The sequence below is a fragment of the Dipodomys merriami genome, unplaced genomic scaffold (assembly GCF_024711535.1).
Source record: "Dipodomys merriami isolate MVZ:Mamm:240054 unplaced genomic scaffold, mDipMer1.0.p SCAF_48, whole genome shotgun sequence".
NCBI lineage: Eukaryota > Metazoa > Chordata > Mammalia > Rodentia > Heteromyidae > Dipodomys > Dipodomys merriami.
In genome coordinates, this window is record NW_027206046.1 from 5482156 (window position 1) to 5508337 (window position 26182).

The window sequence follows — 26182 nt, forward strand, 5'->3', positions numbered from 1 at the left end:
CTTCCTTCCTTCCTTCCTTCCTTCCTTCCTTCCTTCCTTCCTTCTTGTTTTTATTTTCTTTCTTTCTGTCTGTCTGTCCTGGGGTTTGAACTCAGGGGGTACTGTCCCTGAGCCTTTTTGCTTAAGGCTATCATTCTACCACATTGAGTCCCACCCAGCTCCACTTCTGGTTTCAGCTGGTTGATTGGAGATGAGTCTCACTAATGGGGCTGGGAAGGTGGCTCAGTGATAGAGTGCTTGCCTTGCATGCATGAGGCCCTGGGTTCGATTCTCAGCACCACATAAACAGAAAAAACCGGAAGTGGTGCTGTGGCTCAAGTGGTAGAGCACTAGCCTTGAGCAGAACAGCTGAGGGACAGTGCCCAGGCCCAGAGTTCAAGCCCCACAACCTACAAAAAAAAAAAAAAAAGAGTCTCATGAACATTCCTACCGGGGCTGGCTTGGAGCATTGATCCTCAGATATTAGCCTACCTGAGTAGGATTATAGGCATGAGCTACCAGTGCCCTGCTAGTTTTCTTTTTAATGGACAGTCTTCTGTTAAATATTTGAATTTATTCTACCACATTGTTCACTGTATTATACCCAGTGGGTATGTGAATAAATATTTAGGTCTGGAATGGAAAATTTCGGGTGGAGTTGTGCAAACAAAAGCAATGGTATTTTCCATTATTAAAGTCAATTTCAATTACATTTTCACATTATTATTGAAAATATGATTTTAGCTAATTACCATACCACTTAGTTTTTAATGTTAAAATGATAATTTTTTAAGAGAGTCATTATTTGACTAACCTCCAGGGTTATATTTATACACCTAGTGGTTTGCATACAACACTGCAGTTCTGGTCTGAAATAGTCTTTGACAGATCTTTTGACATGTCACAAAGCTTAGAGTAGTCACTCCATTGAAACCATCTCCTAATTTTTATAAATGATAGTTAATTCTATACTTCATACCCCATTCAGTTCACAGGAAAGGTTATTTTATTTCTTTAGTGATACATAAGAATATAGGCTTCATTATTGTAAAGGTTTGAAAGGTATCTTTTATGGTACTCAAGATTCCCTGTTTATTCAAGATAAACTGCTTGTTTCCCTACCTTAATATTATCATTAGTTAATTTTTAAAGGTATGTTGATACTGTATTTTATTTTCAAAATGTCTCTTAAAAGTTATTTCAGTTGAAGGAAAACTTTTTATAGAGTTTTGATTGTAAATGTCCATCAGTAGTACCTATGAATATGAAGTAAATTAATTTACCAGATCTGGTTAGAGTCCTTTGACTTATCCTAGTGCAGAAGACAACCTCATAAGAGATTCATATTAATTTATTTTGCTGTTTTGCTTTATTAGTAGACTATAAATGTTAAAAATCCTGATCAAATAACACATAGCTCTTTCAAGTACATACTATATATACTTAATGGATGTATTGTTAAAGAATTGTGAACTTCACTTTTATTTGTTCCTAGGTCTTACAGCCCTGCTCGTTATTTATGGAAAAATGTACATGGGCCTCAGGAAAACAAAACATAAATATTATGGTTAAAGAATTTATAATTAAGGTCAGTGCCTGTTCTTTCTGTTGAGTGTAAATTCTTTTGTTTCCTCCCATAACTCCAGCATTATGCTAGTCACATATTCAATCATTAAAGTATTTCCAACATTAAAATACACCTTTAAACACTTTATTAACATATGCTAGTTGTGTAATGGAGATTTCACAATGATAATTCCCATACACACAGCCATTGTATGCGAATCAAGCTCACTCCCTCTATTTCTCTCCCTAACCCTTCGCCCACTTCTAGAATAATTCACTAAGTTTTATTAAAATATGTTAGTTTTAATGCAAGTATTTATTTTTATCTTCTGTAAGAGACTACTTATTATGTACAAGTGATTGGGGTAGTTTTCTCAGTTTCTTGTATATTTGGGGAGCTTGAGCTGGAAGGGAGAGAGAAGACATAGGATGGGAAGAAAAAGGAAAGGCTGGAGAGGTGAAGTTGCAATTGCTTTTATGCAATAAATTCTTTTTGGCCTTTATTTGATCAAAATTTGGCCCAAATTAATAATTTGATTATTCTACTTATCAAAATATCTGTAATGACAGACACATATTAGAAATAATAGGGAATTGCCTTTTTTAATCTCACCCTTAAAGTATTGAAAAAATGATCTCTAGTCTTTAGTGGCCTTCAGGTATTTTTTGGTGGTAGTACTATGGTTTGAACTTGTTATACTTATTAAGCAAGTGCTTTACTACATGATCCACACTCACAGTCTTCTTTAGAGTACCTAGCACTTTTTAACTGAACTGGCCTCTGACCATGATTCCTAGGTACCTAGACCTACACATCACATAGCTGGGGTTGTTATAGGCATGTTCTTCTTCACCTGGCCATATTTATATTATTGAAAACATGACCATTTACAGCTAGAAATGGACAATATAGAACACTTTATGAAGTTTACCTTTTCTTTCTATCTCAAGGATGAAAAATGTGATGATTTATACCAGTAATGGTAATAGCTTTATTTGTTTTTTGTTTTTTGGAGTGGGGTCGTGGGGCTTGAACTCTGGGCCTGGGTGCTGTCCCTCAGCTCTTCAGCTCAAGGCTAGCACTCTACCTCTTGAGCCACAGCGCCACTTCCGGCTTTTTTCTTTTTGCTGATGTGGTGCTGAGGAATCGAACCCAGGGCCTCATGCATGCAAGGCAAGCGCTCTACCACTGAGTCACCTTCCCAGCCCCAATAGCTTTATTTATATAGGTCAGTGGCCAGTGGGAATTGAACTAAAGCTTAACCTACTCTTATTTCAGGTATCATGGAAATGAAAATACAGTTTTTTCTCAATTGAAAAAAAATCAGTGGGTTGCCTTAAATTTTTTCTAATAGATTATTTTCTCAAAAATGAAGAATAATAAAGGAAGACAACTCTGAATTTGTGTGAATTAAGTGAAGTACTTGAAGGACCTTTCATATGTTTATACATAAATTTTATAATTTAGTAAATAATTTTTCAACTCTTACTATGTATAAAAAGTCTGTAGGGGCTGGGAAGGTGGCTCAGTGGTAGAGCACTTGCCTTGCATGCCTGAGGCCCTGGGTTTGATTCCTCAGCACCACATAAACAAAAAGAAAAAAGCTGGAAGTGGTGCTATGACTCAAGTGGTAGAGCGCTAGCCTTGAGCTGAAGAGCTGAGGGACAGCGCCCAGGCCCAGAGTTCAGGCCCCACGACCGGACCAAAAAAAAAAAAAATCTGTAAAAGGCATTATAAATAAATGGTCCCTGCCACTGAACAACTCTAGGGCCCATGTGGGAGAAGGAAGTGAATCAGTAATACAGCTGTCAGTGCTCAGGTCTGTGTAAGGTGCTATTGGGAGCATGGCAAAGGGCCCTATATCAGCCCAGGACTTTAGGAAAAGCTCTCTTTTTGTAGGTCTTTTTGAACTGAGTTTGAAAAGTCAGTGGAGGTTAGATAGGTTTATCCACACAACTGACAGTATGATAAAGGCAGAGGGGTGAAAAGGTTCCTTAAGAAGTTGGGGCTGATCTTACATGGCTAGGTGGATGTGTGAGAGATTTGTGGGACTGTGACTGTGAATTAGGAAAGTGCCAGATGGAAACTCCTTTCACTGATGTAAATGCATCTTTTAGCTTATTAGATAAATAAATATTGTAAAAGTGAACAATAGAAGAATCCTTTTGAATTAGTTGGCCTTGTTATTTCTCAACCTTTGGGTTACTCTAGTTGGTTTCATAAGGGCAAGCTCATAGAGAGATTTATGCACTAAACCAAAGAGAGTTTGAATGTTATCCTGACAGTTCTGGGAAGTTGCTAAAGATTTTAAGCAAAGAATTAAGTTCCCAACCTAATATATTTAAATTTACTTTTGAACTTCTTTATTGCATATTTATTAATTTTCATCTGGGAAAGACAGTATTTTTCTGCTTCCCTTTTTAAAGATTTCACCCATAATTCTTAATACTGTGATGACAATTATGGCTGCTATGTCACCAAAAGCAAAAGAAGATGAATCAAAAGAGACGTCTGAAGAAATGGAAAATCTTTGGAGCATCAGATCTATTAATGATTATAACTCTTGGTTTCTTGGTGTTGATATGGCAACAGAAGTAACAGAACATTTCAGAGACATTGAGCATCCAATGATAGAAGAAAATTGTGCAGTTTCTGTGGAGTCCATTCAAGTTACCTTAGAATGTGGACTTGGGCATCGAACTGTGCCTTTATTATTGGCAGAGTCTAAGTTTTCAGGAAATATTAAGAACTGGACTTCCTTGATGAATGCTGCTGCTGACATGACACTGCAGGTATGACCATATCACTTAGTATTCCAGAGCCAACTTCTTGAAAGTACAAGCACAGTGGGGTTGGTTGGAGGTATGGCTCAGCTGGCAGATGAACAGCCAGTGGGAGACAATGTCAGGTACTGAGTTCAAGTTCTGGTCTCAGACTTAAAAGTATATGTGTAAAATTAAGATAAGAACTTTTGTTGCTTTTGCATGGCTACAAGTATTTATATGAATACGTAATGTACTCTACATTTAGTTTGTTGATGTGTGAGATTTTATTTTTAATTCTGGTATTAGGTCTTGAATTCAGGGCCTGACACTGCCCCTAAGCTTTTTTCAATTGAGGTTAGAGCTCTACCTATTGACCCACAGCTCTACTTTCAGCTTTTTAAAAAATTGTAGATAAGCGTCTCAGAGACTTTCCTGGCTAGGCTGACTTTGAACTGCAATACTCAGATCTTAGCCCCCTGATTAGCCACTGGTACCTGGCTGATGTGTGAGAATTTTTAAGGAAATTGTTGCTAAGTAATTAATGGCTACCAAGTGAGAATAAAGAGAAATACACCACTTATCTATCTATATCTATATATGTAGATATACAAATACATATGTGTGTCTATATATACATATATATAGTGTTCTCAGTTTTAAAAATGGCAACTGATATATATATATATATATATGTATATATATATATATATATACATAAAACATTAATCTTTTTTGTCTGTTGGGTGCAGTTATATAATTTGAGTAAAGGACTGACTGACTAAATTTTGTGCCTTTTCAGGTTCACTATTACAATGAGATCCATGCTGTCTGGGAGCCGCTGATTGAGAGAGTAGAAGGGAAGAGGCAGTGGAATTTAAGGCTTGATGTAAGGAAAGCTTATAGAACAACTTTGTACAGAGTGACACTACATTCACTAATACATTTTAATATAATGATTTTCAAGATTTCATTTAGGATCCTTAAAGACCTTTCAGAAGGCTCATGTGGTTAAAAATAACTCTTTCCATACTAATGTTGATACTTTTTATATATTTTGCATTCATATTTTTCATGAACATACAATAGGGTTTTTCAGGAGCCACACAAATGGAATATTGCAACAGATGTAGTAATAGAGCAAAAATGAGACTCCATCTGCCGATGTTAGATTAGTAAATGCCTTTCACTATACTTTCTAGCTATTTTTCTTTAAAATTTATTTCTATTAGAATATAACATTTAAAAATGAATATTGAAATATTTCAGTTTTCATTTCTAATATAGTTTATATTGATAGATAAAAGTCAACATAATACAGAGTTAAGATACTCAGAGAGACAAAAGAATCTTGAGAATTGCTATTCTAGTTCATGAACTCTTTTCTACTGTTTATGATATTTCTTGAGAGCACTTGGGATAGTTACCAAAGCATGTTTTCCAGATTAACAGGAATGACTGTTCCCTATTATTAAATTGTGACAGCATTATAAGGAGTCACACACTGAAGCTGACATAGCAGATCTTTTGATAAAAGAGGAGAACTCACCTAAATTATGTCCCAGTTCCTTTTCTGAAGTGGAAATGTTTCTGGCCTACCTCTCTACATCCTCAGGACTCTTTTACAAAGATTTTCAAATGCTGTTAGAACCTTTTGAAGGTGTAGTGATTTGGTGTATACATGCTATCCCATGATGGAAAGCTCATATATTTCCTCCTTTACTATTGCAACCCATTAAGACTATTTATACTGAAAAATAGTGCTTTTAGAAAACAAACCTGACTGGGATTGCACCAGATTAAATCAGATGCTAGTTGAAAGTTGATTGTACTATTTATTGTTTCTAGATTATACCTATAATAAGTATTAATTTAGGCTCACTTCAGGCTCACTGTTGATTGCTAATCAACTCAAGTGCTCTAACGTGTGCACAAGAGGTAAGATATTGTGTTCCTTTCCCATGCAGGCAATCCACACTAAGATAAAAATTGCTGATCTCAATATGTTAAAGCAACTTCAGAATAGGTTTGAAAATGAGACTTTTAAGGATACTTATGTGAAACATATTTAAGAGAATTCAATACTACTGAGTTTAAAAATCTTATTTATTGGTTGATGACTTGAATTTTCTGTGTTATTTATCTTTATAGGTCAAGAAGAACCCTATCCAGGATAAAAGTTTGATGCCAGGAGATGATTTTATTCCTGAGCCACAAGTGGCAATTCACATTTCTTCAGGAGATACAATGAATATAACAATATCCAAAAGTTGTCTTAATGTTTTCAACAATTTAGCAAAAGTATGCTTGATTCTTATTTGAAATATTTCAAGTTGAATTTAAGAATGAAATGTGTGGAACTTTTTTGGAATCATAAAAACGAGTTTCTAAAAATGTGGTCATGGTACACTGGAAAGTACACTGGAAAACTTTGATGATGTCGATATGTTCCTTTGCAGGGTTTTTCAGAGGGTGCTGCTTCTACTTTTGACTACGCGTTAAAAGACAGAGCTCCTTTTACAGTAAAAAATGCTATAGGTATTCCCATTACAGTGCAGCCCAATGGTAACCTCAGGGTAATGGGCTCCTCTGAGAAAAGGGATGTTTACACAGTGGACATTGGTCATGATTTGGAGCTGGAATATGCCTGTGCGGAACCTTCACAGCAAGGAAAGCTGTCCACACTGAGCCGTCAAGAAAGCTCCTTCTTCACTTTCACCTTTGGTATGATGCTTCTATCTTAAGGGCATCTTAGGAATTGTTGTAGGCTGAGTTTTAATAAAGTATTTTGAAAAAAATTACTGCAGATACAGATATATTAGCAAACAATATATCTTTTGTGGAGGGAGAAAGGGCATACTTGAATTTGAACTCAGGGACTAATACTTGGTAGGCAGGTGCTCTACCACTTGAGCCACATCTCCAGCCCTTTTAGTTTTATGTTATATTTCAGGTTGGATCTCAAGTTTTTGTCTAGAGGCAGCTTTAGATGACTTCTTCCTACCTATGGGCCCATTTGATAACAGGCATGTGCTTCCACTCCCAGCTTAATGATTGAGAGTCTCACTGAGTTTTTGTATAGGCTAGCCTTGAGCCTCAGTCCTTCTAATCTCTGCCTACTGAGTAGCTGGGATTACAGACAAGAGCCACTATTCACTGGAAGACAACATCGCTAAAGACTTGGAATAAATAATTGATAAACCTTTGTCTTAATGTTCTTCGAAACTTGAAAAGATTAAACTTGATTAATTTGTAAGAAATACCTGAAAAAACTATTTCTATTTCTTTGAGTAGTACAATACATAGTATGCTTCAAAAAGGAAAAGAGCTCATTGAAGAGAGAAAATAACAATATTCAGAATGTCTTAAGATACTGATGATAGTGATTACCATTAAAAGAAAAGGAGACTTGCTCCATAGTTGAGAGAAGAATTAAGTTGGATTTTGTTGAATATACTCAAAAGTCCCCAAGTTGCTTTGGATCAAAAGTCTTATTTTTTTTCTTTTTTCTTCCTTACATTTTAGACAAACATTTTATAGTGATTACTTTCAGTTATAGGGAAAACAACCTTGTTATTTTGTGATGCTCATTATTCTGACATGTACATATTGATAAATGAACATTTGACTGACATTCTCTTCACTTATGCTCTGCCTTAGTGCCACATGGATATACAGAAGTTGCAAATATTCCTGTTGCCAGACCTGGACGGCGATTGTATAATGTATGGAATCCCAATGCTAGTCACTCGGACTCTGTCTTGGTACAGATTGATGCTACTGAAGGGAACAAAGTGATCACCCTCCGCTCCCCTCTGCAGGTAGTCCCTACTGATGGATGACATTTCTTCTGTAGTGTCAGGATATTAAGTCATTCACCTGAATATAGAAGATGGTACAACTTCATTACATCAGTGCTGGAAAACAAAGATAAATAATAACCTGCTTTCATAGTATTCTTTATTTTAAATGTCTGATAAAAACAATGTTGTTCGCTTTTAAGCCCATATTTATTATATATAAAGTTAATGAAGTTTTTTTCCATTTAGATTAAAGATTGAGAGTGAAGGAACAGTGTAACTATAATTGGTTGTTAAATAGGATAACACACCATTCTCTTGGTCACTTGGTGTTTATTTTTTAAGTGTATTGGAAGGGAACAGTGGAGTGATCCACTCTCCTGAAAGATCTTTTCATCATTTTAATTTATATAAATATTTTCTTTTACTTTTCAGGTTTAACCAAACATTTTGACTTTCCTGTGCCTTACAGGTATCAGTGTGTCACTATATTATCAGCAGAAAGACATTTCTTCCTATTTAGTTACAAATTGAGAAGGTTTCAAATTTTTTTGGATATTTTTATCTCTTTGTTATTAGCTGCAATATGTCATACTATAGTCAAGAACACTGTTTTTCTCTCTTTTGGTCCTTTTCTGTTTAATCATATGCTGCATTGAGAAAGGTTATAATGGAGAAACGTGGCTGAAATCTTCAAGAACACCACAGATTTGAAGGATAGTATTACAGACTTCAGATAAGCATTACTATGCAGTATACAGAGTATGTTTATACTTTAGTAACTTCCAGCTGCCACTTAGACATCAAGTTTATATGTTATCTGTATACATAAATACATAATGTATTCATACAAAGTAAACTTAAAACATTCTAAATATTTTTAATTGTCAATGGATATACTTTCCAGTATTGGTTTTGAAACTTTTCAGATCTAAGTGATTGTATGAAACCAATGGTTTTTAACTTACATGTCTTTTTGAAATAATTGTATATCTTTTTCTTCAACAGATTAAAAACCATTTCTCTATAGCATTTACCATCTATAAATTCGTTAAGAATGTTAAGCTATTAGAGCCCATTGGAATAGCCAAACCTGAGGAGGAGTTCCATGTCCCACTAGATTCATACAGGTGGATACTTCTTTGAATATACTATGCTATGGAATGGGACACTAGTCATTGGAGCTGGGGAAGGATGGCAAGGACAACAAATTAAACGAGGGACTTTTAGGGATTGGGAAGGGTCCGAAGGATAGGAGGAAGAAGGGGTATATGAAAATACCATGGTGAATTCCTTACTTTATACAATTAAATATCTTCATTTAAAAATAAATCATTCAAGAAGAAATTCATCTTGTATATTTTAAATTTTGTCAATTATAGATCAATTTTCTAGGAAAACCTCACATTTTATTATCTGAAGATTTATTAAGAACTAGTTTTAAGACAAATGCAGCCTTTTTTAATTGAACTTGTTAGCTTAGAACTCCTTATTTTGTTTTTGATATTTTAGAATGTTTAAAGATATGTATTTAATATATTTATTAGATCATCTCTGTATTTGAGATGAAAAAAATTAAGTTGTCCTCGTTTTACAGTGTTTTTGTTTTTTCCCTCCTAAAATGTTGCGCTGTGAGTTAGCTGAATAACTTTGAACAAGTTTCCTAACCTTTCTTAGCCATACTTTCCTTGCCATAAAATAACAATAATAATACCCACTTTGTAGAGTTATTGAGAATATTTAATGAGGTTTTTTTTTTCATTCTCAAAGATTTTTTTTCCTGCTGCTTTTGCTTTTGTTTTCTGCAGAGGTCAGTTGTTTGTTCAGCCAGCTGGAATCTTAGCACATCAGTACAAACCATCTACCACCTACATCTCCTGGAAGGAAGAACTTCACCGGAGCAAGGAAGTCAGAGGCATGTTGCAGTGCCCATCAGTGGAAGTCAACTTCTTGCCACTCATTGTGAATACGATTGCTCTGCCTGATGAGTTAAGCTATATCAGTACCCATGGCGAGGACTGGGATCCAGCTTATATTATCCATCTTTATCCTCCTCTAACTTTGCGGAATCTCCTTCCATATTCCCTAAGATATTTACTTGAGGTATACTTCTTGCACTTTGTTTGACTCTTACTCTTGCACAAAGTGAAATTCAGTTCTGTTTGATGTTTCTTGTTGATGTCTGTGTTTTCCATAGCATACTTGCAATATTTAGTATCAAAGAGACAAAGAACTGACAGCCTCTATTGGTATCAAACATATAGTACATTTTATGTTTATTAACACATTTAAGCCTTACAGTAGACTTCTGCAATAGACCCTTTTTCACAGAGGGATTAAATGACTGTCCACAGCCCCCTAACTAATCACTGGTAAAGTGAGCATTTAAACTAGGCAGTTTGGCTTATTGATCCCTACTACTTTTTTGTGTCTGCCATAAATTAAGAGCCTTCATCATCCCTTTGGTATTTCAGTAAAATTCCATTGCTTACAGGGGAGAAAAGAGCCAATGATAAAATAATTCATCTTACAGCTTTTACTTTAAAGTTAATATTATAATTATTTGGTCCTAGGTCTTACTGAAAATAAAAATAAGTACTCCCTTAAGATATAATAAGGAAAAAAAAGGAAATGATAAGGAACATTTTCTAGTAGTGGGATATTTTAAAGTGGAAAATTCTTAGTGTTGGAACCTACATTTTTTCTTTATTTAACAGTGAGTCATTCCTAGGTTAAGAACCAAAAATGAATTAAATGAACTAAATAGTATATATACAAAAGACATTTTTAAGCTTGGTGCCAGTGGCTCACACCTTATAATCCTCACTGCTTAGAAGGCTAAAGCCTGAAAGATTGTGGTTTAAAGCTAGCTTGTGCAGAAAAGTCCATGAAATTCTGTCTCCAAAATAATCAGCAAAAAGCCATGCTGAAGGCATGGATCAAGTAGTAGAGTGCCAGTTGAGCCAAGTGTAAGGCTATGAGGTCAAACACCATTGTTGGCAAACAAAAAACTACAAGAACTTTTCAACAAGTAAGCCTGATTTATATGTTGGTTATTCGTTTTAAAAAAATAATTTCACCTTTCTTAGAAGACATCAAAATAACTTGACATAATTTTTCTTTGTCTATTCATATGGGATCCATGGAGCCATTGCATATGAATAGAGGAACCCAAGCAGCTAAGTGGCTCATTAATGACACAGCTCTAATGACAACAGCCTTAGGGCTCTTCAACCCAGCCTTTGATTCTTGGCACAGATAGGATTTTGTTCTCAAAACTTAGGACTTATGGCAAACAGACAGTTCTGCCTGTGCCAATATTGTAGTGTTTCTTTTAAATCTTTAGTGGTTACTAGGTATTCATAAATGTGTAAACCTGACTAGATTTGGCAGTTCACAATCACTTGTATAAAATATATATTTTGACTTTCAAATGTTTTTGAAAATCGCTAAGCAGATTTGAATTTTGTGTGTCTGCTTTTAGGGAACAGCGGAAACTCATGAGCTAGCAGAAGGAAGTGCTGCTGATGTTCTACATTCTAGAATCGGTGGAGAAATTATGGAATTAGTCCTGGTGAAATACTTGGGTAAAAACTGGAATGGACACTTCCGCATATGTGATACACTTCCGGAATTCTTCCTCGTGTGTTTTTCCTCTGACTCTGCAGAAGTGATGACAGTCGACCTGTCAATACATGTCAGGAGAATTGGCAGCCGACTGGTGCTGTCTGTCTTTAGTCCCTATTGGTTAATTAACAAAACTTCTCGGGTTCTCCAGTATCGTTCAGAAGATATTCATGTGAAGCATCCGGCTGATTTTAGGGACATCATTTTATTCTCTTTTAAGAAGAAGAACATTTTTAGTAAAAATAAGGTATGTTTTTGTTATATAACAAGTTAAAATAGGTAAATCCCTAATCTAGAAACTTGGAACTCCAAAACCTATTTGCTGAGTGCATGAATTAAATGTAGGAGACATCAGGAATGCAGAATCCGGTGAGAATGATAGGAACCAATAGCAGCAGTTTCCTGAAGCCTTCTCCAGGGTATATAGAATTCCTTGTGTTCTTAAAGCCTGTCAGGTGGAAAAGTTTTATTTTATATCCTTTACCAGTGATGACATGGTATTTCTGTAGATGCAGCAGTTACATTTCTTGTAGATTAGTTGAGCCTTCCAGTGCATGAGAAAAGCCCAATGACTAGCCCTGTCCTTTGTGCTCTGGCCTCTTCTTTCCTCTTCAGACTCATTTCTGCATTCCTTTGGACTCTTTCTCAAGTGCTTAAATCTAAGCTTTTCCATACACTGCACCTTCTGTCCCCTCTGGCTCTTCCATTTCTTCTACTTAACCTGTTTTCCTCATCTTTTTTGGTTATCTGCTCTTTGTGTTTTGGAATTCTGAGGCCTGATAAGTGAAAATTCCTTGTCATTCCATTTATATTCTTACAGTAGTGCTTCTCAATTTTCAGTGGACACTACAGTTACTTAAAGGATTTTTAATACTGTTTGCTGAGATGGGCACCAATGACACCTATAATTGTAGTTACTCAGGAGGTTAAGATCTGAGAATTGAGGTTTGAAGCCAGGCTGAGCAAACAAATCCCAGAGACTGTTATCTCCAATTAACCAGTAAAAACCTGGAAAGTGAAGGTGCGGCTCCAGCCTTGAATGAAAAAGCTGAGGGAGCATAAGACTCTTGAGTTCAAGCCCCAGTACTTGTATCAAACAAAACAAAACAACAACAAAAATTAAGAGTTTGATTTGGTAGTCTAGGAATGGCTTGAGAATCTCTGTATCTGTAAAGGATTTTCAGGTGATGCTAGCATTGGTGATCTGGGGACCACTTTGAGAATCACTGATAGTGAGGGTTGATTAATATACGGTATTGTAATGTGGGTACTGGTGGCTCCCGCCTGTACTCCTAGTTACTCAGGAGGCTGAAATCTGAGGATCGTAGTTCAAAGCCAGCCCAGGGAAGGAAAGTCTGTGAGACTAATTTCCAATAAGCAACTCTCAAAAAGCCAGAAGTAGAGCTCTAGCTCAGTGGTAGAGCAGTAGCCTTATGTGAAAAAGCTCAGGACAGCATACAGGCCCTGATTTCAGCCTCATTACCAGCACAAAATAACAGGTGACCAAACATTGTCCCAGGTTAACTCTGTGTTTCTGTGTTTTAGATTAGTAAAAATTTGAATGGCACATTCAGGAGCAGAATAGATTTTCCTGTCCTATAGTCTGTTTCTACTATGTCTTTCTCTTTAAAATGTCTGCTTATGGACAAGCACTGGTGGCTCATGCCTGTAATCCTAACTACTCAAGAGGCTGAGAGTAGAGGATCATTAATTGAAGCCCCAGGGAGGAAAGTCCATAAGATTCTTTTTTTTTAATTTTTTTTTATTGTGCAAATACTATACAGAGGGGTTACAATTACATGGGCAAGATAATGAGCACATTAGTCCATAAGATTCTTATCTCCAATTAACCACAGAAAACTAGAATTGGAGCTGTATCTCACAGTTGTCTAGTGCTCACCCTTTAGCAAAAAAGCTCAGGGACAGTGTCCAGGCCCCGAGTTCAAGCCCTATGATTGACCAAAAAAAAAAACTTGATTTCCATTCCAGATCTACTAGTAAACTCATTGTCCTCTCATGCTATATTTTCCATAGCATCTGCATCTGTTCTATGGCCTCTGTCATTGAACCTTCTGGCATAATTATTGGTATTATTTCCTGGTTTCCCTGTTTATTTCAATTCTATTGAAGACATGAACTGTGTCCTACTGTCTTCATAGTGCCTCTGACAAAACCTTCGATATTAAGTGTCTGCTAAATAATGTCACCAACTCTGTATATTTAAGAATTTGTTAGCTCTGTATTGTAAGTCTAATATTAGGAAATCTTTTTTGATAAGTTTTTTATTGTGAAAATACCATACGGAGGGGTTACAATTACATGAGCAAGGTAATGCATATATTTCTTATCAAGTATTGTTGCCTCCTCCTTTGTTTTTCCCCTACCATCCTTGCCTTCCCAGCTCCACAACTACACTCCCCCCCTCCCTGCCCAAGTTGTAAAGTTCATTTTTCGGCATAGCGTCTTGTACATCTCATTGTTGCAATGGGTCCACTTGTATCCCTATTTAAACAAATTTTCCCCTACCCTCCCCAAATTATACCAACATCAAATACAGTGAAAACAAGGCTTATGCTGTGGGGGAGGGATATACAAAGCAACAAAAAAATCACCTTATAAATATGTTAGAAACAATAACAAGAAAGAAAAAAACACTTGTGTCCTTATCTTGGGGTTCATTTCGCCTAACATCATCTTATCTGGCCTTTTCTGCTTGCCTCAGACATATACTAGTTATTGCAAATAAGGGAAACCATGGGACCTATGTTTCTTTGGGCCTGGCTTACTTCACTTAATAAAATTTTTTCTAAGTCTTTCCATTTCCTAACAAATGGGGCAATGATATTCTTTCTGATGGAGGCATAGAATTCCATTGTGTATATACACCACATTTTCTTGATCCATTCATCTATTGAGGGGCATCTGGGTTGGTTCCATATCTTAGCTATGGTATATAATGCTGCAATAAACATAGTTGTGCTAGTAGCTTTAGTATGGTCTTGTTTGTTATAACAATTTTCATCATCTTAGTCTTAATTAATCTTTATTTTCATAAGCAAGATCTCACTGGTGTCTATCTTTTAATTTACTTTCTGCTCAGATGAATGGGATGGTGAGAGCTATATTTTTGTTATATTGTCTGTGGTTCTGTTGCATTTGTAATACAACTGTGATTATATTTTCCTATGTCTTACGGTGCTAAAAGAATTTTTAGCAGTCTAGAAACATCCTAACAAATAGAGTGAATATCATCTTTTAAGTTTCTTAATATGATAGTATGTGTTTTCTGCTATAGGTACAGTTAAAAATTTCAACCAGTTCCTGGTCCAATAGTTTCTCATTGGATACAGTGGGAAGTTATGGCTGTGTGAAGTGTCCTGCCAACAACATGGAATACCTGGTAAGCATCTGCTTAATTTAATTATCTTCAACTGTATTCATCTTTCCCATAGTTCAGTAGTTTGATATCAAAGTATTAAATTGAGTGCTATCTACAAATTTCTATAACCACTGTAATTAAAGGAGAACTTGAATTTGTTTAAGCAATGAGTTGAATTCCCTGAAAGAAACTGATGTATTTGACTATCGCTTCAATTTTATGTTTAGAATATTAAAAGGTTCACAGATTAAATGTGTTATTGCAAATTATTACTACTTTATTAATTGATGTTCTTGACTTAGTTTCTTTTAGAGCCAAACTCAGGCACTAAAGATTTCCCTTTTAGTTAGATGGTAATCAGTAGTAGAATACAGCTTTTTTTTTTTTTTTTTTTTTTTTTTGGGTCCGGTCATGGGGCCTGAACTCTGGGCCTGGGCGCTGTCCCTCAGCTCTTCAGCTCAAGGCTAGCGCTCTACCATTTGAGCCACAGCACCACTTCTGGCCTTTTTTTTTTTTTTTCTGCTTATGTGGTGCTGAGGAATCGAATCCAGGGCTTCATGCATGCAAGGCAAGTGCTCTACCACTGAGCCACCTTCCCAGCCCCAGTCCTAGAATACAGCTTTTATTAGTTACTTTAAGAATTCTTATTTTTAAAATATTTTAAGATATCTGTGTGAATGAGAGAGTTGTGTCAATTTCAAAAAGATTGAAAAGTGCTCAAACATAAGCTTGTGTGTTTACTTCCCACAGGTTGGTGTCAGCATCAAAATGAGCAGCTTCAATCTCTCCCGAATAGTCACTTTGACCCCTTTCTGTACCATTGCAAACAAGTCTTCCTTAGAACTCGAAGTTGGGGAGATTGCCCCTGATGGCTCTATACCGACCAACAAATGGAGCTATGTTGCTTCCTCAGAGGTAAAATTGCCTTTTCATGTAACTCATTCCTAAAATAAACATATAGATATGGACATGTTAAGTGAGTTTTATATGCCTTTTTGCATACTCACTCTTATGTATCATATTTATTTGTTAAACTAAGACAGCTGGCTTTGAAATTTTTTCTTACATACTGTAGGCATACGTTTGGAAAGAGTCATTGATAGTATTTTCTACAAGCTCACTCTACATAATTAACAGTCATTCTCCAGTTCTTCGCACACATATAAAATGTGGATGTATATTATGAAAAGTTCATAGAGATAGTGTAAATTTTATAAAGATAATTGTCAAGAAAATGTCCCTGTACTCATTGTCAGGATAGTATCTCTATACCCAAGGAGCTATATAATCTTATCAGAGCCTGAGATGCCTATAAATTAACACATGGAGAAAAAGATAGTATGTAAGTTACAGGTTTTATAGAATTTCTGAATAAATGAACTGGACATTTACTTGTTAATTAACAAGAATTCAGCTTTCACATTTTATAGAAAAGGAGATTGAGGTTCAGACTTCTTTAGGGTCAGTAAGGTCTTAATAGTTGATTTGGTCCAACATATTGGTAGTCTATATCAAAATGTCAAGTTTCATGGAAGAGGTAGGATTTGAACTAAACTGTTCAGGCTCATTAAGGTTTGAGGAGATGGTGATGATAAGGCAAAGAGTGAAGGAGTAGAGTAGGTATTCAGATAGTGTCACTTGACTTGGACTGATTTCAGCAACCAAATCACCTGATCTTCACATAGGTGAAGGCCATTCTCCAGACAAGTTTAATAAAAAAAAATTGTAAAGTTATTTTTTGCTCAAAAGGGCAGATGTAATACAGATTTAGAGTTCTAAGAGTCATGGTCTTTTCATGGCACCTAAAATTATCTCCCCATATCTTGGAAACAAATAAATAATAATAATTTTTATCTTTGATATGAGCTGTCAGGATTTGTTCAATAGCAGTAGGAAATTTTGAATTAGGAACTAAATCCTGGATTTTGTAGACAAATAATAGGTTCAAGGGAGAATATGGTTTTAGTAACATCAAAGAGAAAGTAATCAGTTCTTTCAGCAATTCTGAGATACTCTCTTTCTCTGCCTTCATTTGTCTTTCTGGTTTATCTAGGAAAAGCTGCTCTATGAGAGAACTCTTCATGCATTAATGATGTAAATGAAATACACACAAAAGCGAATGTTAAGATTATAGTTTTTAAAAATATTCAAGATATCTGAGGTAGTGATCTTAATCAATAGGCTCTTTATATTTTAATTGTAACATATAGATAAATATATATTTTATTTTAAAAATATATATTTTTATATATATTTTATATATATATATATTTTATTTTAAAAATATATATTTTATTTTAAAAAATAGTTATTGTGTATTTGGTTTAGTCTTTGGTTGAGATGGGCTCTCAGTTTGTAGTCCAGGCTGATCTTTTAACTCTTGATCATCCTGCCTCAACCTTCAAGTGTTTTGGATTACAGGTGTGTTCTTCAATACCTAGCTTGTCAATGGTTGTACTATAAGAAGTAGAGAGAACATTTGAAGAAATAATTTAATCAAAGTCACATTGAAAGTTGAAAGCTTAGTGTCTTGTTTATGCCATAGTACCGTTTTCAAACTGATATTAATTTTTATATTTTTAGTGCCTTCCATTTTGGCCTGAAAATTTGTCAGGCAAACTTTGTGTGAGAGTGGTGGGCTGTGAAGGATCTTCCAAACCATTCTTTTATAACCGGCAGGATAATGGCACTTTATTGAGCTTAGAGGACCTGGTAAGTTCTTTCCAAAATGCAGAGTCATTGACTTTTAAAATTTGCCTTAGACTATGTAAACTATTCTAAAAAAAATCTACTGGTAATTATTTGAAGGTGCTGTTGCATGAATTTATAATGTTATGCATGTGTAAAATTTTAGAAAACAAGGCTTATTATTTTTGAAAAAATTATAGAATTATATCTGTAAGTAACATTAAACTAGTACAATAATTGTGTATATGTTTTCCTTCAATAGAATGGAGGTATCTTGGTGGATGTAAACATTGCTGAGCACTCAACTGTCATAACCTTTTCTGATTATCATGAGGGGTCTGCCCCTGCCCTGATAATAAACCATACACCATGGGCCATCCTCACATATAAACAAAGGTATGAAAAATAGAGTTAATGGAAATTCTGATTTATTTATTTAATCTATTTTTACAGTACTGGAAATTGAATGCAAGGCCTTGCACTTGTTATGTAAGCACTGTACCACTCTACTAAGTATGATCCTTATCCTTTTTATTTTGAGATAGAGTCTTGATAACTTTTGCCTTGGCTGGCCTCAAACTGAGCTTTTCTTGACCCTGCCTCCCTAGTAGCTTCTACTGTTGTACCATCATGCCTAAAGGCTTCTGATTTACTGCCATTGGTCTACTCTGCCTTTTAGGGAAGCACTTGGTTTCAAGTGTTTCCAGGTTTTAGAAAGGTAATATTGAACTCATACTCTGGGTTGTTTTATTTTAACAAATACTTTGAGCAAGTCTTGAGAAAGTACTTAAAGTCAATATGTTAGTATTTCTGAAGTAGATATTCACACCAAGCAAGACAAATTAGAGACTTTCAGTTGTCTCATGTCAGTTCAAATCAAGTTTTCCTGTCAGATTTGACAACACACTTGGTAAAAGATCTTTTAGGGATTTTTAATGTTTAGAGTAGCAAATACGGCACTCTGAACCTGCTTAAGCATTCTCTTCTCTCTGTAACATGGAGATGCTTAATGAACCTCTCCTGATGAATCTGTATCTGCTTTTTGGTTAGTGGGAGCAGAGTTGTCTAAATGAAAGGACAGTGAGTAGAGAGTGATGCTGAATTTATAGTGCAAGGTAATAGGAATTTTGTTATTCTGCCCTCACTTGTGCTGTCATTTTGCTGATGTTATTGCTTAATGGCATAATAGTTTTAAGCCCTCAACATACATTATATATATTATACATTATATATGTATACAACCAAATAAATATATTTATAAATTCCTTGAAGATTTCCCTGTTCTTAACTTTCCTGCTGTGGGTCCAATGAGAGGGAAAGTAGTAGAAAAATCAGGGAAAGGGTAACAAGTTTGACAAGAAATGTACTTATTACCTTACTTATGGAACTGTAAACCCTCTGTTCATCACCTTGACAAAAAAAGAAAAAAAATACAGATCCAGGATCAAAACCTAGGTAGATTACTTTATTTTGTATTATATAGACCAAGATTTGTTTTTAATTTTATTTTATTATAAAGATGCTGTACAGAGGGTTACAGTTACATGAGTAAGGCAATGAGTACATTACTTGTCGATCATCATTACTCCTTCCCTTGTTGTTGTCCCACTATCCCTTCCCTCCCCCACCTACCACAGTCCCCTGCCCTCCCACCCCAAGTTGTAAAGTTTGTTTCCACTTTACTGTCCTGTGGGTATCATTGTTGCAGTAGGTCATCCTGTGTCCTTATTTTACTATTTTGTTATTCCCCTTCCCCTCTCCAGATTAGACAAATGTATATACAAGATGCAGGGTATCAAAACCAAGTACAGTGACAACAGGGGATATACCATAGGGGTAAAAACACACAAAGGAAACAAAAAAAAATCACATAGTACATTTAAAACAACAACAAAGACAGACCTCTTGTGTCCGTATCTTGGGGTTCATTTCACTTAGCATCATCTTATATGGTCATATACATAGCTTTTGAACTTTTCAGCTTATCTGATAAGATTATCCTATACATATACTAATTATTGCAAATAAGGAAAACCATGGTACTTAAATTTCTTTGGCATTTACCCAAATGAAAACAAACAAGCTACCAGCACAACTATGTTTATTGCAGCATTATTCACCATAGCTAAGATATGGAACCAATCTAGATGCCCCTCAGTAGATGAGGAAAATGAGATATATATATATAGGTACATATATATGTGTGTGTGTGTATATATATATATATGCTTTGTTTTGTATATATATGCTTTATTTTGCTTTTGCTGATATGCATATGTGTATACATACATACACACATACATATATGTGTATGTATATTTATATATATATCTCACATTAGGAAATGGATATATATATGTGTGTGTGTGTGTGTGTATATATATATATATATATATATATATATATATATATATATATATATATATATATATATATATATATATCACATTAGGAAATGGAAAGACTTAGACCAAGATTTTTAAACTTTAGTGGTCAGTTTTTGTTGCCATTCAGATTCTGATTTAGCAGCATGTGGAGAGGTTGCAGGACTTTGCATTTCAGCAAGCTCCTTGGCTGTGCTGCCAGCCCATGCCACACTACATACTAGCTTTGAGTTGGAATACTATATGCTTTGTTTTGCTTTTGCTGATATGCATATGTGTGTACATACATACACATACTCATTTTGGATAGCTTAAGTAATAGATTTAAAAGTTTAAATATAGGCATTGAATGATGTTCTGTTATGGAGGATATTTACTGTACAAAGCCTTTTCAATAAGTGAATGTTGATTTACTGGTTCATTTGTATTAGTGAATTTCATTGGCATGTTTGTGCCTAGATCAATCTAGTTTATTGAGGCATTGGAAACAATATCATAGGGTAATAATCTGTCTCCCCAAGCTTTAAAATAGTTTGTTGGACATTTTAGCTTATTTAGGCAGAGTCATATTTTATTTATTAAATAATTTATTAGGACTTTTGTGCTAGTCCCTACCTTAATAAACTTCAGGCCTTTGTTTCTCAAAGTCCAGGTATTAATAACTTTCCTTTCTTTTAGTGGGACACAGGAGGAGGTGGACTTGCCCCCAAGGAAAGCTCGACTTTTTGCTTGGGCTGATCCTACTGGACCCCGAAAACTTACATGGAGATATTCAGCGAATCTTGGGGAACATGACCTGTTAAAGGTACCATTTGATTAGGATGAGTGCTGTATGAGTTGTGGCATGGGGTGGGAATAGGCTAGCTGGCTACATCACATCTTGGCTTTCAACTAAAAGTAACTTGGAAGTGTTTTCACAGTAAGGTGCTTTCAGAGTTTAGATTGTTCATACTGATGTTTTATCATAAAAATATCCAAATGTATTTACACTTAAAAAATAGTGCCAGGTGCTGGTAGCTCACACCTGTAATCCTAGCTACTCAGGAGGCTGACATCTGAGGATCACGGTTCAAAGCCAGCCCAGGCAGGAAATTCCATGAGACTCTTATCTCCAGTAAACCACTAGAAAACTGGAAGTGGTGCTGTGGCTCAAGGGTTCGCCTTGAGCTGAAGAGCTGAGGGAAAACGCCCAGGCCCAGAGTTCAGCCCCCATCTTCTCTAAGTAAGACCAATAAAGCATTGATTAACTTTTTTAATATATATCTTTTATTGAAAAGATACTATACAGAGGAGCATTGTTACCTCTCCTTTGTTTTTCCCCTACCATGCCTTCCCTACCTACCTCCACTACTCTTCACTCTTCCTCCCCCCTCCTCCTGAAGTTGTAAAGTTCATTTTCAACATACTGTCTTGTACACTCATTGTTACAATGAGTCAACCCCTATCCTTGTTTCAGCATTTTGTCCTCCCCCCACCAAATTAGAAAAATGTATATACAAGATGCAGGGTACCAGAATTAAATACAGTGATAACAGGGGTTATACCATGGGGGAAGAACATACAACAACAAAAAATCACATAGTACATTATAAATACATTAAAAACAATAGCAAGAAAGATAAAACCTCTTGTGTCCCTATATTGGGGTTCATTTTTCTTAGCTTCATCTTTTATATGGTCATATGTGCATAGCTTTTGGACCTTTTCTGCTTGACCCAAACATATACTAGTTATTGCAAATAAGGGAAACCATGGGACCTATGTTTCTTTGGGCCTGATTTACTTCACTTAATATAATTTTTTCCAAGTCTTTCTATTTCCTAACAAATGAGGCAGTGTCATTCTTTCTGATGGAGGCATAGAATTCCATTTTATACATATATACCACATTTTCTTGATCCATTCATCTGTTGAGGGGCATCTGGGTTGGTTCCATACCTTAGCTATGGTGAATAATGCTGCAATAAACATAGTTGTGCTGATAGCTTTAGTATGGCCTTGCTTGTGATTATTTGGGTAAATGTCCAAAAGTGGGATTGCTGGGTCATAGGGGAAGCTCTATATGTAGTCTTTTGAGGAACCTCCATACTGCTTTCCAAAGTGGGATTAACCTTTTTTTAAAGGAAAGAATTTTAAGGTTAAGTGAAATAGAACATTAAGAAATCTATACTCTTGTTAGCTGTGAGGTTTTTAGGCTTGTTTCCTTAAGTGAGGACATATAATTTATTAATCAGTAGTTTGATAGTATGTAAATTATCTCATAAGATATCTAGTGTTATATTTTTAAACAATATTCAGGTAGCTAAGCTAATTAAATATGTTATATGTTATTTCTTTTTGTTGTTGTTGATGGTCATTTGGGCTTGAACGCTAGTGGGCACTATCCCTCAGCTCTTCAGCTGAAGTCTAGCACTTTACCCCTTGAGCCACAGCACCACTTTGGTTTTCTGGTGGCTTATTGGAGATAAGAGTCTCACAGACTTTTCTGCCCTGGCTGGCTTTGAACCGTGATCTTCAGATCTCAGCCTCCTTAGTAGCTAGGATTACAGGTATGAGCCCTGGTGCCTGGCCAAAATATGTTATTTCTTGAATTCATGATTCTAGAAGAGGAATAAGAACCTCCTTCTCTTAAGATAGGAATTGCCCTTGAATTACTGGTACATCATCCAGTTTCTGGAAGGAGATACTCCCATGATGAAAGAGTTCACATAGTATCATTATTAAGCTAGTTGTTGGAAAGGCTCTCAAGTTTTTCTTTAAAGTTGTAAATGTCCAACAGTGACTATATTATATTCCCCTGTATTCCTTCTGAGATATAAAAGAGAAAGATACATTCAGTCTTTGAAAAAATAGGATAGCTCCTATGTTGTGAGCTTTCATGTTTTTTTGTGGAAATCTTTTGGTTTGAGTGTGCTTTACCTTCACAGTGAAGAAACTCTGATACTTACAAGTAGGAGAAAGAGGCTTCAGTTGTCTGACATTTTTGCTGTCTGGCTCAGAGGTTCAGAGCTTTTTTCTCAGGAGCCTATTGTCCAAGAGCATTTCCTTTCTCCACACATGATTCTGGAGGGGGAAGTGGTGGTGGCATTATGCTAGAAGATACTAACACAAATGCAGAAAGCATCCTGGTAACAGTGTATGCAGGAATTTCAATTTTTAGTATTTGTAGGTGGTGTTAGCGAATCAGTAGAAAAATATAGGTTGTTTGACACTATGTAGGAGTTACCTGTCAATACTGAAAACTGATCTAGGAAAGTTCGAGTAAGTTTATGTCAAGAGGGAGTTCTAACCAATTGTGAGTGGACATACAAAGGAATCTAAAGAAAACATATACATTGTCCTTTAATTTGTTTTTGTTTATGCTATAGTGGGGTTTGAATTTAGGGTTTTGTGCTTACTAGGCAGGTGTCCTACTAATTGAGCCATGTTCCCTGTCCTTTTGTTTTTACTTTGCTTTTCAGATAGGGTTTTGTGCTTTTTTCTGTGCTAGATTCGGACTGTCATTCACTTATCTCTATCTGTTATCTGGGACCACAGGCATGAGCTATCATACCTGGACAAACTCTAAGTCTGAAAAAAGTCTCTCCCTATTATAAGTACAAATTACCAGAAAACCTGTTATGGCATTTATGAGAAAAATAGTTCACAAGAAAAACAGCAGTATCTTACAGCTTCAGAGGAAGGCAAGACCTTTGAAAAAGGTTTTGCCAGAAGAAAAATTGCAAAATGTGTGTCTGGCATCCTCCAGTAAATTATAAAGATGTGAAAACTGGAGAGGAGGAAAGATAGGAGGAAGGATAAAAGCTCAAAACAGCAAGTAACATGACAGGTCACAACTTAAAGAGATAAAAACTATATGTGAGTTTAATAAGTCTTTCTTTTCTCCAGGATGAATGTGGCCAGTTTCCATATGATGCAAACAGTCAGATACACTGGGTTTCATTCCTCGATGGGCGCCAGAGAGTTCTGCTTTTCACAGATGATGTTGCCTTGGTTTCCAAAGCACTACAGGCAGAAGAAATGGAACAGGCTAATCATGAAATAACCTTCTCTCTCCACAGTCTTGGGCTCTCACTGGTTAACAATGACAACAAGCAGGAAGTTTCGTATATTGGAATCACCAGGTATACAAGTAGGAAGATAGGACGTCAGAAATCTTTAAAAGGCATTAAGTTTGCCATGTCCAATTTGATGAGTCTGTGAATAGATTCATATAATGAATTTGATAGACTGTACATTCATTCAGTAAAATTTACTGAAATACTTTTTGAGCTGTCTTTGCCTTCTTGGTGCTCATTGCCAGTTGATGGGGGAAATATGTTTTCCTTATTTCTTTGTTATTTGTGAATAATTTTTTTTAGTTGTGGTCGGTCATGGGGTTTGAACTCTGGGAAATGGGCGCTGTCCCTGAGTGCTTCAGCTCAAGACGAGTGCTCTACCACTTGAGCCACAGTTCCACTTCCAGTTTTCTGGTGGTTAATTGGAGATAAAAGTCTCACGGACTTTCCTGCCTGGGGTTGGCTTTGAACCAAGATCCTCAGATCTCAGCCTCCTATGTAGCTCCTATGTAGCTAGGATTACAGGTGTGAACCACCAGCTCCCAGTTCATGAATAATTCTTGAATTACAAAAACACAAATACCACAAAGAAATTAATTATGAGATGGAAATATAGAGGTAGAAATAGCAAGTTTGTTTTGTGTACTATCTTCTAGAAACTGGCATGAGACTAAGTAAGACACCGAGAGAAATTAATTACAAAGAAGGTTCAGAGAGGAAGAAGCAACATTGATAGTAGTATATAATTTTTATGGATAGATTTAGAATTTTACTTATGGGACCAGTTATTTTCTCTTCAGTTTATACATATATAAGAAATAAAATAATTATTTTGTTTTTTTAAATCATACTGATTTTGTAATAAACTCATATGGTTTTGGATGCTGCTAAGTGGAATAGTTAATGTGGTACCAAATATAACCAGCATAGGATCTATTGATAACTGTATGTTTAGGAAAGCAAAGTTAAGTGAAAAGAGAGGCCAGGTATGGAATACTCTGCATAGTATCTGACTGAGGGCATCATAGCCACCATTAGCAGTAGTACTTTTATGTATTTATAAGTAATGCATTGCCTTTGTTCTATATTTCAATATCACATAGGGTTTTAAAGCTATTTACAAAATTACTCTTCAGTCATAAAATCTGATTCTCCCTCTTTGATATAATGTATTCATTTCCACTTATAAGCCATCATATTTTGTCTTGTTGGCATTTATAAGGAAATTTGTCAAATTCATCTAAACAATTTGATTACACATTCTAAGGAGAAGTAAATCACTTACATAATTGAAAAATAGGCTTTTGTTTGTAGCTTTAAGTCTAGAGAGATATTGAATACAGAGGTCTAATACCCATACCCCCTTTTAATACTAACATCATGCAGTAGTGTAGTATATTTGTTACTATTGATAATACTGATAAGATTATTATTATCTAGCATCTATAGATTATACTAGGATTCATTTTGAATTACAGTTCTGTGCTACATCTACCATTATGATATAGTTTCTGCAGACCTAACAGTCCCTAGTTTTGTACCTTTTAATCCCTCCCTTTGTCCTTCTAGACCCTCTGGAAACCACTAATAGGTGATATCTTTTCATTTAAGTTTGCAGTTCCCTGATGATATGCTATTGTACATCTTTTCATACACTTATTTGCCATATAAAATCTTATTTTTTCCATCAGGCTACATCTTCCCAACAAAAAATTTTATGAGAGCACACTAATTGTACAAATGAATGAGTTTCATTATGACATCTTCACACAAGCATATAATGTACTTCGATCATATTTATCTCTCCTTCCCTCCACTGGTCCCTTTTCTCTTCATAAATAATCCTCCATTTTTATGTATTTTGAAAATTAGATTCTTTATTTGAGAATAAACATGATTATTTTCTTTTTGGTTAGCTCATTTCACTTAATGTGATAA

At 35.5% G+C, this 26182-nt stretch overlaps 1 protein-coding gene across 4 annotated transcripts in view; it reads left to right on the top strand.

Annotated features, from left to right (window-relative positions):
* Positions 1–26182, top strand: part of Vps13c (vacuolar protein sorting 13 homolog C) — a 147548-nt gene that overhangs the window by 94722 nt on the left and 26644 nt on the right. For all 4 annotated transcript variants that reach the window (XM_069995258.1, XM_069995260.1, XM_069995261.1 and 1 more), the window contains 15 exons: positions 1475–1567; positions 3973–4338; positions 5111–5197; positions 6460–6609; positions 6768–7032; positions 7969–8129; positions 9117–9238; positions 9917–10211; positions 11593–11982; positions 15031–15135; positions 15865–16029; positions 17698–17826; positions 18065–18198; positions 20865–20991; positions 24075–24310. In XM_069995258.1, coding sequence (XP_069851359.1) covers positions 1475–1567; positions 3973–4338; positions 5111–5197; positions 6460–6609; positions 6768–7032; positions 7969–8129; positions 9117–9238; positions 9917–10211; positions 11593–11982; positions 15031–15135; positions 15865–16029; positions 17698–17826; positions 18065–18198; positions 20865–20991; positions 24075–24310 — 2825 coding nt within the window. The remainder of the gene's footprint in view (positions 1–1474; positions 1568–3972; positions 4339–5110; positions 5198–6459; positions 6610–6767; positions 7033–7968; positions 8130–9116; positions 9239–9916; positions 10212–11592; positions 11983–15030; positions 15136–15864; positions 16030–17697; positions 17827–18064; positions 18199–20864; positions 20992–24074; positions 24311–26182) is intronic.